Source organism: Phascolarctos cinereus, unplaced genomic scaffold (assembly GCF_003287225.1).
Source record: "Phascolarctos cinereus isolate Bilbo 61053 unplaced genomic scaffold, phaCin_HiC Scaffold_3;HRSCAF=262, whole genome shotgun sequence".
NCBI lineage: Eukaryota > Metazoa > Chordata > Mammalia > Diprotodontia > Phascolarctidae > Phascolarctos > Phascolarctos cinereus.
The window spans coordinates 166,140,066-166,154,792 of NW_027555736.1; the positions used below are offsets into that span (position 1 = coordinate 166,140,066).

Below are 14,727 nucleotides of genomic sequence, written 5' to 3' on the forward strand. Positions count from 1 at the left end.
GGAATATAGTCCAGTTCTAGATGTATGGTACTATAATGTATTCAAAAGTTCCTTCTGTATTAAAGTAATGGCACTCAACTCTATTAATAAAAATATTGCTCATCTATTTTTAATGTCCTAATTTTTTGACAGGTTAGGCCTTTTTCCTTTATTTGATGGTCAGTAGTCCTGTTCAGCTGCTAGCAGATTTTGATTTGCTCAAAATCCTCTAATCCTTTATCACCAGTTTTTCATTTTCTGCCCGAGGTGCTCTTCTGCCAGATTATCTTCCTCTCTCCTCTCTCTTAAGAACCTGGGATGAGTCAGTGCTAAATGTCCTGAAATAGGATTAGAGAGGAGAGTAATAGGGTGATTAGATTTGATTAGAAGATGGCCAAACAGGATTGTGTCAATGGTGAAGAAAATATCAAAATAGGTGGGCCCAAAGATAAACTAGAAATAGTGAGAGTTTTGGGCAGGTGATGGTCCTTTAATGGACTATAACTGGTATGGTAAAATTGAAAATAAAACTTCATGTTTTGTGATAAACTGTTTTTAAAAAGCAAAATACAAAAACTTTAATGTGCGGAGTGAACCATTTAAAGGAAGATCCATTTAACTGGTTTAATTGGACCATCTCTTACCAGTTATTACAGCTCACAAAGCTAAATTTTTTCTGTTTTATAGTGCAAACTGAGTGTATTATTGTATTTACAATTCTATCTAATGAATATGGTAAGATTCCTTGGGCTCCATTTGAACAATATGTATGAACAATAGCCATGTTGTAAGATATGGCAATTGTGGTTATATGCTTCTACTGGAAACAAGTTAACATAGGAATAAATATACTAAATTACAGATTTCTAAAAAGTAAGCTAGTCATTTAAAATTTGGAACTCTCCCATATTAACAGAAAATCAAAAGCTAAACTAAAGTTTAATAATTAATAATTAAGCCATTTGGGAGAATTTACCAGAGGAATGGGAACAGTTTGAGAAAGGTAATTTTCTTCCTCTCCAACTTTGAAGCCTCTTAAAAACAAAACCTAGATTTACTGGTTGCTATTTTCTGAACAGTTATTTGAAAGTCTGAAGATTTTAAGGAATAAATTTAAAATTGATTTGTTGTGGGTTATTTTTGCTGGACAAACATCTTCACAACAAATCCCCAAATAACTAATTTTATCTTTGATGTTTCACAATTGCTTCTGGAGGACTCTAGGACTTTTAATGATCCTTGTAGCTTACTCAGTTGAAAATATTTTGTGTTTCTAGATGGTTGATACTAGTTTCTGAGCACGCTAAGCACAGATACATATAATAGGTTCACATGGTTTTATATAATCCTAATTTAATGATAATGGTCAATGGATCAGAACATCAACTTTGATGTTCAACCAAGCAAACTATCAGTTATCTTGGTGAGATGCCGAGATCAGGTCTGAATTTTGTTAATGAAGCTACTCCAGTGGAACTATGACTTCATCTATGTGGGTATTCCCTCCAATCATGCAAATGTTATAGATCACCACCTATTCATGCTTACCTATTCTGTGTGACTCTTGTCCATGTCCTCCCACAACTTCATCCCAGGGTGTCCAGCCAATGTGAAGAGTGACTTCTTGACACTGAGAGGAAACCAGTGGAGCATGGGAGCTACTCATTAGCTATCTCACTATGTGACTGGCCCAATTGGGTTTTGGGAGTCGATTAAATGCTTTTGGAATTTGAAGGTTCTTGTGCTGTTCCCTGAGCTTCTCTTGTGTTTACAATGTTTGCTGTAATGAAGTATTGCCCAAAGTCATGCTGTGATTAGGGAACACAGTTAGACAATAACCCAGAGCTCAGAAAGATTCTGGCTAGCATCTTGCCAAGTAATATGATAGCAAAGTGTGATGTCACACTTAGCTTTATTAATTGCTTTATTAATTTCTGATGTGTGCCACTTTTGAAATTTTCTGGCATTTCCTTAAGTAATCTTGTTTAAAAAATTTCCATAAGTATCTAGGGAGATCCTCCCTTTCTTGCTTGAGAATCTCAGCCAGAGGACCATCAGATCTGGTAGGATCCCAGCCAGGGGTCCAACACAATCTTCTTGCCGTACTTGCTGCCACTCCCCTACTCTTCCCCACCAGAAGCTGCATGCTAGAGACTAAACCTCAAGTCTCCAGACCCTGGGTCAATTTGGAACTTTTGCCGTCAGGATAAGCTGTCTTAAATTGGTGAATTGGTCAGTTAATGAGTAAGTGAAAATTCCACTCAGCTCACTCTATCTAACCAAACCATGCCTCTTCACATTCATAGGGGTATCCACACTGGCCATCCTGCCTTCTGTGCTGCTACATATCCCACTTATCTCCATTCACTCCTCTCTTCTCCCTTCCTCCCCCACCCCAATTTCCATTGCTCTGGGCACAGTAATCAAATCAATACTACCATTCCTCCTGGAAAGGACATGTCAAGAGGCTGCCTTTGGCTACACTCACCATCCTAATGTTTCCCTAGACTATATCTCCCTACTACTCCCCTATATGTGTTGTCTCTCTCCATTAGGATGTAAAGCCCTTTAGCGCAGGGAATATCTCACTTTTTTGTGTTTGTATTTCTAGTATTTAACACAATCCCTGGCATTGTGCTCTTAGTAAATACTACTCTTTCTTTTCATGTATGTGTTTGTAGGGTGAATTCAGAATGAAGGTTTTATTATTTCATCTTGGTAAGTTTTCTCTATTGAATGAGTCAAACAGAAAACAGAAAATTGCAGTATACCAAATCATTTTTTTTCAGTTGGTCAAAAGAAACAATTCAAAGATGTATGGAAGTACAACACGAAACAGTCTGTTGTAACCATAGACTGCTTGGAAGCTACCAGCTGTAGACAAACCAGCCTAGTGAGCAGAAATCAGAAATGAAGAGAGTTTTACTTCACAAAGATTTTGGACAGACCATGAACAGAGAATCAGTTTTACAAATAATGTCTATGCTAAGATGTCAAAAAATACAAAAGAAATACTTTGGAATAGGCTGGTTTTTTTTTAAATTCATCTATCTGTTTTAACACATGAATCTTTTTAGATACACCCGAACTATAATCAATGGAGTAGCAGGTTCACTCTCTCTTTTTTGGATGAGGCAATTGGGGTTAAGTGACTTGCCCAGAGTCAGACAGCTAGTGAGTGTTATGTATCTGAGGCCATATTTGAACTCAGGTCCTCCTGACTCTAGGACTGGTGCTTTCTCCACTGCACCACCTACCTGCCCCAGATTCACTCTCTCTTCAGCATGGTACAATTGGAATTGGAAGATGTTTTCTTAAAAAAAAATGTTGTTTGTTTGAATTAAAAACATTTCCATTAATAGTATATTTTCCTGAAGAAATCAACCCATTCCAATTAAACAAATATTTATTAAGTGACTACTAGGTGAAGACTACTGTGTAAGGTTATGGGAGATGTGAAAATAAATAAGACATGGTTCCTTCTGTCATAGGGCTTACATTCTAAAAGGGTACTAGGTACAACACGTGTTAAATAAATGTAATATGAAATAGAACATTACAAGTACATAAGAAAGTCATGGAAAATACTATTCAAAGACTGAAAATCAAAATGACAGCAGTTAGTATGGAGCTTAAATATTATTTTACATTAAATTTTTATAGACTCACACCCCGAAGTAGTTTATCTGAAACTAAAAAATTAAAGCTAATTTAAATATTTATTTTAAAAAGCCACACATGCAGAAACACCAAAATGCCTTTAAAATGGAGGAATTGTAGGGTTATAGAAGTGGAGTTTAAATGGATATTAGAGCTCAACTAACTCAAACCCTTTTTCTGTAAAATGGAACGGAAGCCCACAAAAATTAAGTGACTTGCCCAAGATCATACAGATTATAAATGGTAAGAACAGTATTTGAGCCTATGTCTCTCTATTACAGATCCAATACTCTTTCCATGATATCATGATGTCTCCCAAAATGCTATATAAATATCAATTGTTGTCACTTTTTCATACCTGTCTAATTGAGTCAAGAACATTACTATGGTGCTTGCTATGGATACTTAGAATTTCAAAAGTACTAAGGGGAAGAAGCATTAAGGAACAAGTGGTATTGAGATTGGGAAAGATGATGCAATACAATTAAGGCAGAGCTTTTGAAGTATGGTTTTCCTTCTGATCAAAAATCCTATTGAAGTTTTGGGTGTGGGTATAGGAATATGATTCTATTAAGTTCAATAAATATTTATTAAGATGTTTTTGTGAGCAAGGAATTGTGGTAGCTGTTGGAGAAGATAAAAAAAATTCTTTTGTTGTTCAGTTGTCCAACTTTTCATAACCCCACTTGGAGTTTTCTCGGCAAAGATACTGATGTAGTTTCCCATTTCTTTCTTGAGCTCATTTTACAGATGAGGAAACTAAGGCAAACTTGGGTTAAGTGAATTACTGAGGGTTACACAGAAATTAAGTGTCTAAGACCAGGTTTGAACTCCGGAAAACTCATCTTCCTGATTTCAGGTCCAGAACTTTGGGCCACCTAGCTGTCTCATACAAAGTTTAAGTCCTTGCTTTCATGAAGTTTATAACCTAGTCAGTTTGATAAGCAGCTTTAGGGTGCTAGGTCAAATATCTAGAAATCAGACAGAAAATAAGAAATAACTCAAAATTTTACAAAAGTGTTCAGGCTTGAATGAAATGAACTCCCAATGTTTCTTTAAAATTAAATAAGTAAAAAAATAAAAAGCAATGGTAGTGAACCTAGCAAGCCAGAGCAATAGCAAGATGAAGCAATTCTCTAGCTAATTCAGGCAAAATACTTGGATTTCTGTCACTGAAATTATTTGGATAATTGAAGCAAAAGTGGAATTTATGCCTGAATTATTCAGATAATAATTGCCTTGAATCTATCTTCACTCTGCTATAAGTAGAGATTGTTCCTCTGAATATATTTTTTGGAAGATATACTCTGGCAAAAAGAGGTCCCTAAAAATTAGCCTGTCAGATGAAAATCAGGTGATGCGCAAGAGAAAAATAGGGAATTATCAGCAGAGAGAGCACAGCAGTTCAGAGAGTCAGATAGAGAAAGAGAGTGAGAGCAAGAGGTGAGAGAAGGAAGTAGGGAGGGGGGAGAGAGAGAGAGACAGAGAGAGATGGAGAGAGAGAGAGAGACAGACAGAGACAGAGAGAGAGAGAGAGACAGAGACAGAGACAGAGACAGAGACAGAGACAGAGAGAGACAGAGACAGAGAGAGAGAGAAAGAGAGAGAGAGAGAGAGAGAGAGAGAGAGAGAGAGAGAGAGAGAGAGAGAGAGAGAGAGAGAGAGAGAGAGGCATATGACCAAGGACTGGATGATATTAGTTTCTGACCAATACACCAAAGGCAGTAAGATGATATCAGCATAAACTAACCATTTGCTTTCTAGTAGAAATTAAAGCACAGACACTCACATAGTTCTTTTAGTTCTTTCTCACAGAGTCAGCTTCTCAGCAAAAAAATTAAAGCTTCAAATAGTACAAAGAACAACTTTCAGTGTTTACAAGTATCAAATGAAGACCACTTACAACTTACTGAAAATGATTCAATTCTTTTTGTCTTCTAACAAATTCTTAAAAATAAAAAATTCAGCGGCTTCTAATATGGACAAAATTTTAAATATAAACGTTTTCAATAAATTCTGAAATAATAATCATTGTATGCATTCCCTTTCACAACATTTCTTTTTAGTTATTTTCATCCTTTAAGTTACTCTTTCTTTTAAAGGATATTGCCACATGAATCACTTATCAATTGAAATGGGGAGATTGGACTATATAAAATCTCTTCCAGCTTTAAATCCCATGATGTGTGGTAGGTTTTACTCAATTTCTAGGTATATGAGTCATATTCAGATAATAGCTAGTAAGAAAGAAAACTGGGTAGTAGGCAGCTAGAACAATTTTTGCAAATGCTTAGCATGACAATCTGACAGGCAAGGGAAGATTAATCTTAGAGACGGAAGATGGGAGAGAAGCAAAAAGTCTGTGTGTGGGCAGAGGGACCTTAGGTGGTCATTTGCCAGGATAGCTGAAACTAAATATAATATTAAGTGTGGAAGAGAGCCTCAGAAATCAAATTATGATGCAATGAGGGTCTGGTGTAAAACTGCAAATGGGATAACTTCGGGGCTGAGCTGTCAACTAGTTTGGTTTTTTTAAGCACCCACTATGTGTCCTGCAAAAGACTTCCTCTTTTTAAAGCTAATTTTCTCCTGGTGACACAATATGACTGAAAATCATGGGCTAAGATATCAAAAGAATAAAATAGCAAATTAGCAAAAGGGTACCTTAGTGTAATGAATAGGGGACTGGTCTTGGAGTCAGGAAGACTTGAGTTCAAGCCCTACCTCTAATTTACAGATGAGTTGCCAGTCTGCATCTGTGGAGGGAGTTTCCATCCTAGCAATTCCCTATACCTATGAAATAAAAGATCTGGACCTACCAAAAAAATTAAACGAAGAAAGAAGAATGGTGAGTATGACCTCAGCTTGTTATCAGTAATCACAACTTGTAAGGCAGAGATGACAATAATAAGGACATCTGTGACCAGTAATGTAGGCAGTCTGATTAGAAATGGAGAATTTTTCATGGCTACCATGAGTGGCACATTGGTAACCACAGAGATCCTAAAAGAAGAAAGTCCTTCATCACATTATAGGTCATCTATCAAAGTTTTATGGGTAAAATCTGAAGAAAAGCAGACTAGAATCTGATAAGATGAGAAGGTTTGGAGGGGTAAAAGAAATACCTATATCCATAGACTCCACCAAAGAATGAAATGCATGTTAAAGGGTGGAAAGGTGACTTGGGAGACAGGCTGAACACCACCTGATCCTGCTTGGTTTGTCTTACTTGGAGCAATCCCTAAGTACAGTCTGTACATAATAATAGTTAACATTTATGTAGAACTTTAAAGTTGGCAAAACCATATAAATACATGAATATGTGCATTTATGTACATATGTTTATATGTACATGCATAGCATAGTGTGTATGCACGTGTGTTGTATTTTCTCTTCAATAAGTGCCTTTATTATCCCCATTTTACAGATGAGGAAACTGAGGTAGAGAGAGGTTAAATGACTTGCCTAGGATCATACAACTAGCAAGTGTCTGAGGAAGGATCTGAACCCAGGTTTTCCTGGCTCCACATCTAGCTCTCAGTTCTGTCTTGGGAAGTGCAGAGTGGGCAGGAGTCTCCACAGTGGTAGCATAAATAAAAGTGTATGATTGTAAGTGCACTTGATTCTATGACTTTCCATGAAGTACCTTCACTTATTTCCTCATAAATACTATATGCTTTGGGAACAGGTTTGGATAGTATATCAGTTATTTATTTTCCTGATGATGTGTTTTTGCTGGTGTAGGGAACACCCAGTGAGGAGCTTTCTCTACCTAGGCAGATCAGTACCTTCTCTGAAATAATCTTAAACAGTTGCTTGGGGGCACTGAGATGTTAAGTGACTTTTCTAGGATCACACAGTCAGCATGTGTCAGAGGCAGGACATAAACCGGAATCCCTGACTCTGAGACCAGCTCTCTATCTATATTCATATCCTCTGTATAGTAACTGATAAAATATTACAAAATGTGGGTGGGGAGGGGAAAGGAAAAAATGAGAGAACCAGTAGGAGGTAACACGGTATAGTGGAAAAAACACTGTTTCTGGAGTCAGAGAACCTGGGTTCAAATTATGCCTCCCCCCATGCATGACCCTGGGCAAGGCATTTACTTCATCCAGACTCATTTTCCTCATCGGTGAAATTACGGGGTTGTTTTACATCAGTGGTGTCAAACTCAAAGATAAACAGATTCCTGCAGCAACATATTGACTTAGAAAACCACAAATTAACTTTTTGGGGTTTGTACTGTATTTCTATTTATTTTGTCAAACATTTCTCAGTTACATTTTAATATGTTCTGGACGTGGAGTTTGACATCTCTAGCAGTAGGTGACCTCTGAGGCCTCTTTCAGTTCTAAATCTATGGCCCTATGAGCCATCTGAATTTGCTTTGTCAGTGTGGACCAGGCCTTAAAACCCTTCCCGGAGATCAGAAGAGAGGAGAAGGAACTGGAATCTTGGCCTCTGTGTGGTACAGTGGAGAGGGGGCTCAGATTTTGGACTCCTTTATTCATGAAATAAAGGGGTAGGAGACTATAAACTTTAGGGTCCCTTTCAGCTCTAAATCTACAATCCTATGATTCCAGCTTTATCAACTTTCTGTGTGACATTCTATAAATAACTTAAATCTATTGGATGTCCACTTCTCCATCTGTGAAATTAAACTTTTGTGAAGGGCTTTGAAATCTTTAGCTGAAGTAGACCACATCAGGGTGAAGTGCCATGATAGTACTTAAGAATGTGTGGGAGTTAGGGGCTGATTGAGTTTGATGGGTTTCTCTTCTATCCTTAGGGGGAAAAAAATCATGATGATATTTTAAAACTCCATAATTAAATTTACTTGATTGTCCTCAAAGGCTTCAAATAAGATTTCCATTAGCATGTAATAAACACATAATCAAAAGCTGAAAAATACTTAATATTAACAGAATCCAGGGTGGAAATTTTTAACATTGTTTATGAAAAGGATAGATTCTTTTTCCCCTCCCACTGATTGATGCCCACAAAACTTTAAAATACAACCCTATTATTACGGGCTGAAATCTTAAGCACCAGGAAATCTCCGCAGCAATAGCATCTCTTGTATCCTAGAAACCTAAAGCCATTCACAGGGTGAGCTGGAATCATTCAGTCAATAAGTATTTATTGAATGCCTACAGGCTGCACGGGCGTTGGAATCACAGGTGTTGAGTGATTTATTTGGATCATTCCAGGGATTTCTTAGGGGTGCCTGGAGCCTCTGCCAGGTCTTCAAGGTTCACACAGGGATGCAGTTCCTCTACTAGCACCTCCCAAGCAGATGATGAATGAGCACCAGGGCTCGGTCCTTGGGCGTTAGTGTCCCACGAGGGGACGAATACCTTTGTTTCTGCCAACTACAAAAGTGCAGCTGATGGTCTGGGTGCTGGGGGACAACTGATCTACCCCTTTCTAAGGGAAAGGGGGCAATCAAGGTGCTCTGGCTCCGCCCTGCTGGCGCCACAGGGTCAAGGCAGGGCCTTGGCTGCCGTGCACCCGGCTGACCCCTAGCGGTGCTGCCCCCCACCCCCGCGTCGCACCCATCTCGCCCCATCATCTCCCCCATCCCCTCCCGGACCAGTCCCGACCCGTTCTCGCGAGATCCGGGCAGCCGAGCGCTCGGGGCCTTTTCAAATCGGGATCCGTTACCGCTTCCCCTGCCGCCGCCATTGTCGCGCTCGGAGCCCCCCTCAGCGCAGGTGGCAGAGGCAGCGGCGGGATGGCGGAGACGGACAAGCTCGAAGTGCCCGGGGCCGCCGGCGACAACACCCCGCGTCAGCAGCCGTCGCCCCCGGAGCTGCAGGAGGAGTCGGGTCAGGAACAGCTACAGCCACAGCAGGAGCTGGAGAAGCAGCAGCCGCCACACGGAGGCAACTCCAATGGCGTTAAAATGTATTGTCTTTTCCTGGGGTTTGTGGGGGGGGGGTCAGGTGGGGAAGGGAGGGGCTGGGACGCCGCAGGCCGCCCACTTTCCCGGGGCCTCCCTGCCGGGGGGGGTGCCGCGGGGCAGAGGCAGGCGCGGGACTACCCGAGCCCGAGGCTCTGAAGGAGCCCGTTAGGCCTCTCCCGCAGGCAGAACAAACAATACGGCCTCAGAGAGGGGCCCGACCCCCCCCCCCCAGGCCTCCCCGCAGCGGGGGGCGGCGCCCACGGGGGGAGAAGGCGGGTTGTGGATCCCGCGCCGGTCCGGGGCTTCCCAGCCCATAGAGGGAGGTGGGGAGCCGGGCGGCGTTATTCCGGTTTATCATCATCGTCGTCATCATCATTATTCACTCAGGGGCCAGAGGTCCTGGCCTCTTCATCCTGCCCCTCCTGTCCAGAGCAAGTGACTTTGTGTCCAGGAGTGGCCGATGTTAAGAATCGGCTAGGACTTGCAGGAAAAGTGGTCCCCCTCTTTAAAGGACAGTAATTTAGTGTTCATTCATCATTAGAGAGTATCCAGCGATGACATCACCTGACATCTATCAAATTGAGATGAGAATATTTTAAAGGCTTTAAAAATATATGCTGGGTGTTCCAGATGTCTCAGAGTAGTTTTAAGACTTTTGAGAGACACACATGTGCTTGTGTACATGTACACGTACATATATGTACACACATACATATACAGGCACACATATATTTATATATGTACATATACCTTTTAATTCATTCTGAGTTAGGAGACCCCAGGCCACATGATGTGATAATTTCTTAATTGGGAACTTATTTTTTTGAATTAACCTTTACAGAAGGGAAGTTTAGTACTGTGTTGCTGTTACCTTGGATGCTTTCTGGTTATCTTGATACTGGCTGCTGTGCTAAAAGGAAAACCCTTCTGTTTACAATAAAATTTTGTCTACTTATGGGCCCTAATGTTTATTTTTAAAAAGGGGGGTAAGATGGGGAGGGAAAGGTCAAAAAACTCAGAGTTGTTATGAGAAGGTAAGTCTCTTCTATGGCAAAATTAAAATATTAAATATTAAAATGGGATCATAGATTTAGAGTGGAAGTTATTTGCCAAGGGTCACATGGGTATTTCACTCTCATGTTCTCTAACTTCCAAAGGCAACACTATTTCCACTACATTAATTTTCAGCCCCCCAAAAGTAAGGATTGTCTCATTTGTTTGTGGCCATGAAGAACGTGGTTGATAGGAATTCTAAATAATTTCTGGGTACCTGAGAGTTTTGTGAGTTACCATTGTCCTTTTTTGTGCATGTAAAAAGGGAGATCTTGTCACATAACTATAAAATTTTATTTGGCATTTCATAGCCCTTTTACAATAAAATTGGAATTCTCTCAGACATGTTGAAAAAGGTAAGTGTTATGTGGACAAAAAGGAATATTTAGTTATTGGTCTTTTAATTAAAACAGGGAAGGGGGAATTTTGCTAATATTTTCACAATTAATTGGGAAAAATTATTTTCATTTTTTATCATTTGCTAGGCACCACAGATCTTGGAATCCAAGATTTGTTGGGGTCACCAGAGTAAAGGAGGAGGTTAGGATGCTTCTCTCTAGCCTGGTATTTAATTTTAGCTTGCTTTAGAGTGGGTTTAGAAAAAGTAGGAGTCACTTTTTGGATAAAAGGCAAATACAGGTATAAGAAACTTTAGGTATAATGAAGTTTCAGAGAAATGAAAGTCAATGAGTTTTAGTTATTATTTTTACCATACTTATTAGTATAGTTTGAGGGATTTGCGATCCTGAAGTGGGAGTAGGAAATAGTGGAATTGTTAATTTTGAAGTACAGGTGAGTCTTTCTAGTTTATATATAAACAGCATCCCCAAGACATGAGGATGAAGCCTTAAATTGTATGAAATGAATCCACCAATTGCATTTAGGGCCTTTACTGATATGGTAAATGGTGCTTGTGTCCAGTAGACCTAAAACGTTGTCAACCTTTTTTGTGTCTACAAATTCAAGTATGGGGAGGATTATTTTTCCTCCAGAATTTAAAGAGGCTCAGTGAGATAGGAAATGATTGTGAGTTAAGGAGATGAACTAATCTTTTCACGGGGATGGCACAGCTTCTCTCCTGAGGCATTTATTGCTTTATATTTAAATATTGCAGGCCTTCTTCTGATCTCACTCTTACTTAGATTTCTGGACCATTTTGGTGATCTAGTCTGGATTCCACAGAAACTTGATAACTATTTTTACTTAAAATAATCTTTGGGGAAGATCATGTCTTGATAAGAATAGCTGTGAACTACTTGGCTATCTTATCAGTTTTAAATGTTCCCTTTCTTAGTGTTAACAATTTGCTGTGAATGATAGAGTTGCTGATTTCTGGCTCATCTTTGAGGTATGTAGATGTTGTTTGGAAGTGACCTAGACCTAGTCTTTCAAGTTTGGAGAAAATCAGGACCTATATAGTAGGGGGGAAATGGCTATTATTTCTTGCAATATTGAATGTATCTTTGTGAATGTGTAGGTTATTTGCCAAAATTATTTTCACTGTGTGTGTGTGTGTGTGTGTGTGTGTGTATATATATATATGTATATATATATATGTATATATGTGTGTGTGTATATACATATATATGCCAAATATGAGACATTACACATTTCTATGGAAGCTCCTCAGAATGAGGTAAGGGTCAATGTATTCTATAGTAGGATTTATCTTCCTGCTATCAGGGTAGCTACACTAGTAATAAAATGTAAATTTTTTTTATCCACGTACCTCTTTACCCTGCCACAAGCAGGCAAGTTTTATGTTTGCCAAGAACTTCACTGCCATCTCATAGAATCCTTAGTTTCTGTACGCTCAGCTCAGCAGCCGCCTTCTATAGGACATCTTTCCTGATTTCTCCAGGTTGTTAGTGCCTGCTCCTCAAATGGTTGTTGAATTTTATCAAATTGAAGAGATGAATGAAACAAATAGGTAATCGCTTTCTCTTTGAGTTTCCTGATCAATACTTAATAGATTTGGTTAGTAATCTTTTGAAAAAGTGTCAGTTAAAACAAAGTGCCCAAGTTCTGTTCCTATGATTGAGACTTCTTACTGTATGTCTGTTTTTTTTTAATTGTGTATCATGCTGTTACAGCTTTTGTTAGTTCAGTTATGCTCAAATAACCTTTTTGAGGATATAGAGATTAAGAATTTTATTGTTTTTTTTAAAAATTATGTAATAGGGGAATTACTAGTGAAGTAACAAGCATCAACATATTTTGTTTGAGGAAATGGAGCTGGATTGACTTTTAGACCTCAAACTATCATGGAGCTTCTTTGATGTTAAATACTAAAAGTGTTGGGGGCAGGGTTGGAAATAACTTTAGATTCTTTAGGTAGTACTGAGGCTTTTCATTGGTAGGTGGAATACTGCATGTAAGTTAAAAGATGTTAAAGTTAGTTTTCATATTGCAAGTAAGCATTTTAAGTCTTTTTATGCTTTTACTTTTAATTGGAGAAAAATTGAGAGACTCTAACTTGCTTTCTTTTTTTAAGATAATTTTAAAAATATGCTCTTAATGTATTGTTATGTAGAAAAAAATTTGGATTATTTCAGGCTCTTAAATCTTTACCATCAAGAAAAGTGCTCTGTGTAGGGATGGGGAACCTGCATCCTCGAGGCAACATGCGGCCTAGATTTGTTCTGTGAAGTGTGGATTCAGTCAAAGGGCCACACTTGAAGACCTAAAGGGCCGCATGGTCTTGAGGCCACAGGTTCCTCACCCCTAGAAACAGAGGTATCAAGTGTTTGGCGACTACTTGAAGAATGATTTTTAGAGGTCTCAAAAATGAATAGTTTAGAAGGAAAGTACATTTCATAGTACACAGAAAAATAGCAGCTTATTTAAAATGGCAACTGGTATGGCAATTTTCCAGTCTTTTGTTTTTTTTTATTTTAAAAGGTAGGGATTCCTTTATATTTCATTTAAATAAATCATAGGATAATTTTTCTTTTATATTCTCATTCTGGAAGGAGTTTGAGATCAACAGGAGGCTAAAATCTATGGGATTAGAGGAATGTTTGGAGAGAGAGGGAGAGGTTTGTCAAATTGGCCACAGCTCTGTTACTTTTGGCATACCTGAATGAGCCAATGAAATGGCAGCTGAGTTGAGCACACTAGTGTTGATTTAAACTGCTTGCAGCTGCTTGCAATTGTCATTTCCTTGGGACTGGTGCCCCCTCCTGGAGTGAGGTAGTAAGGCGACCCCCTGTGTTGTACCAGCTCTAGAGAAGGTGTTTGAAAGTGGTAATAAAACCATGTCTCTTTTAAGTTCTGTTTCTCACTTTTGTGCTGTTCACAGTTGTAGCTTGGATCGGGTGTTCCCTGTTCCAGAAATAACTTTCCGCTATTTCTTCGCCTGTTGAATTACTACTCATCTTTTAAATTAAAAAAATTATTGATATTTTGGTTTTTACATTGAATGCATTTCCCAATGTTTCCCTTTCTCTTCCTTTTCTCCCTTCTGGAGAGCTATACCTTATAATAAAAAATGAAAAGTTGAAAATGTTTATTAATCTAAGCCAACATATTGAAATTGTTTGACATCGTAGACTTTGTTTCAAACCCACAGGCCCCCACATTTGCAATGAAGCAAGGGAAAATGCAGTCACATATCTTTTCTTTGGGACCAAGTTTGATCATAATTTTGCAGTGTTTTATTTCGTTTTGTTTTGTTTTGTTCTTTTCAATTAACATTATTGTAGTCATTGCAAATATTGTTTTCCTGGCATTTTGTTTGCTTTACTTTGGATCAGTTCATGTAAGTCTTCCTGTGCTTATCTGTATTTATCATAACCATTAATTCTTATAGCACATCAATGTTTTATTAAATTCATATACCATAATTTTTTTAGCCATTTCCCTAATCGATGAGTGTCTACTTTGTTTCAAGTTCTTTGCTGCTATGAAAAGTGCTACTATAAATATTTTGGTATATGTGGAATCTTTATTATTGACCTCTTTAAGTTGTGTGCCTAGTAGTGGAATCTCTAGGTCAAAGGTTATGAACATTTTCTTCAAATAATTCCAGATTACTTTCTAAAATGATTGGACCAGTTCACTTCTCCCTTTGCCAATTTGCTGCCTACCTAATCTTTTTAAAGCCCAACTCAGATGTCACATTCATG

General features: G+C 38.6%; 1 protein-coding gene across 2 annotated transcripts in view; it reads left to right on the forward strand.

Moving 5' to 3' along the window:
• Positions 1-8,905: 8,905 nt before the first annotated feature.
• Positions 8,906-14,727, forward strand: part of MYEF2 (myelin expression factor 2) — a 50,922-nt gene continuing 45,100 nt past the window's right edge. The window contains exon 1 of one of the 2 annotated variants that reach the window (XM_020975940.2): positions 8,906-9,549. In XM_020975940.2, the coding sequence (XP_020831599.1) occupies positions 9,377-9,549 (173 nt within the window). In that variant the 5' untranslated portion in view covers positions 8,906-9,376. The remainder of the gene's footprint in view (positions 9,550-14,727) is intronic. The other variant, XM_020975816.2, reaches the window with a different exon arrangement.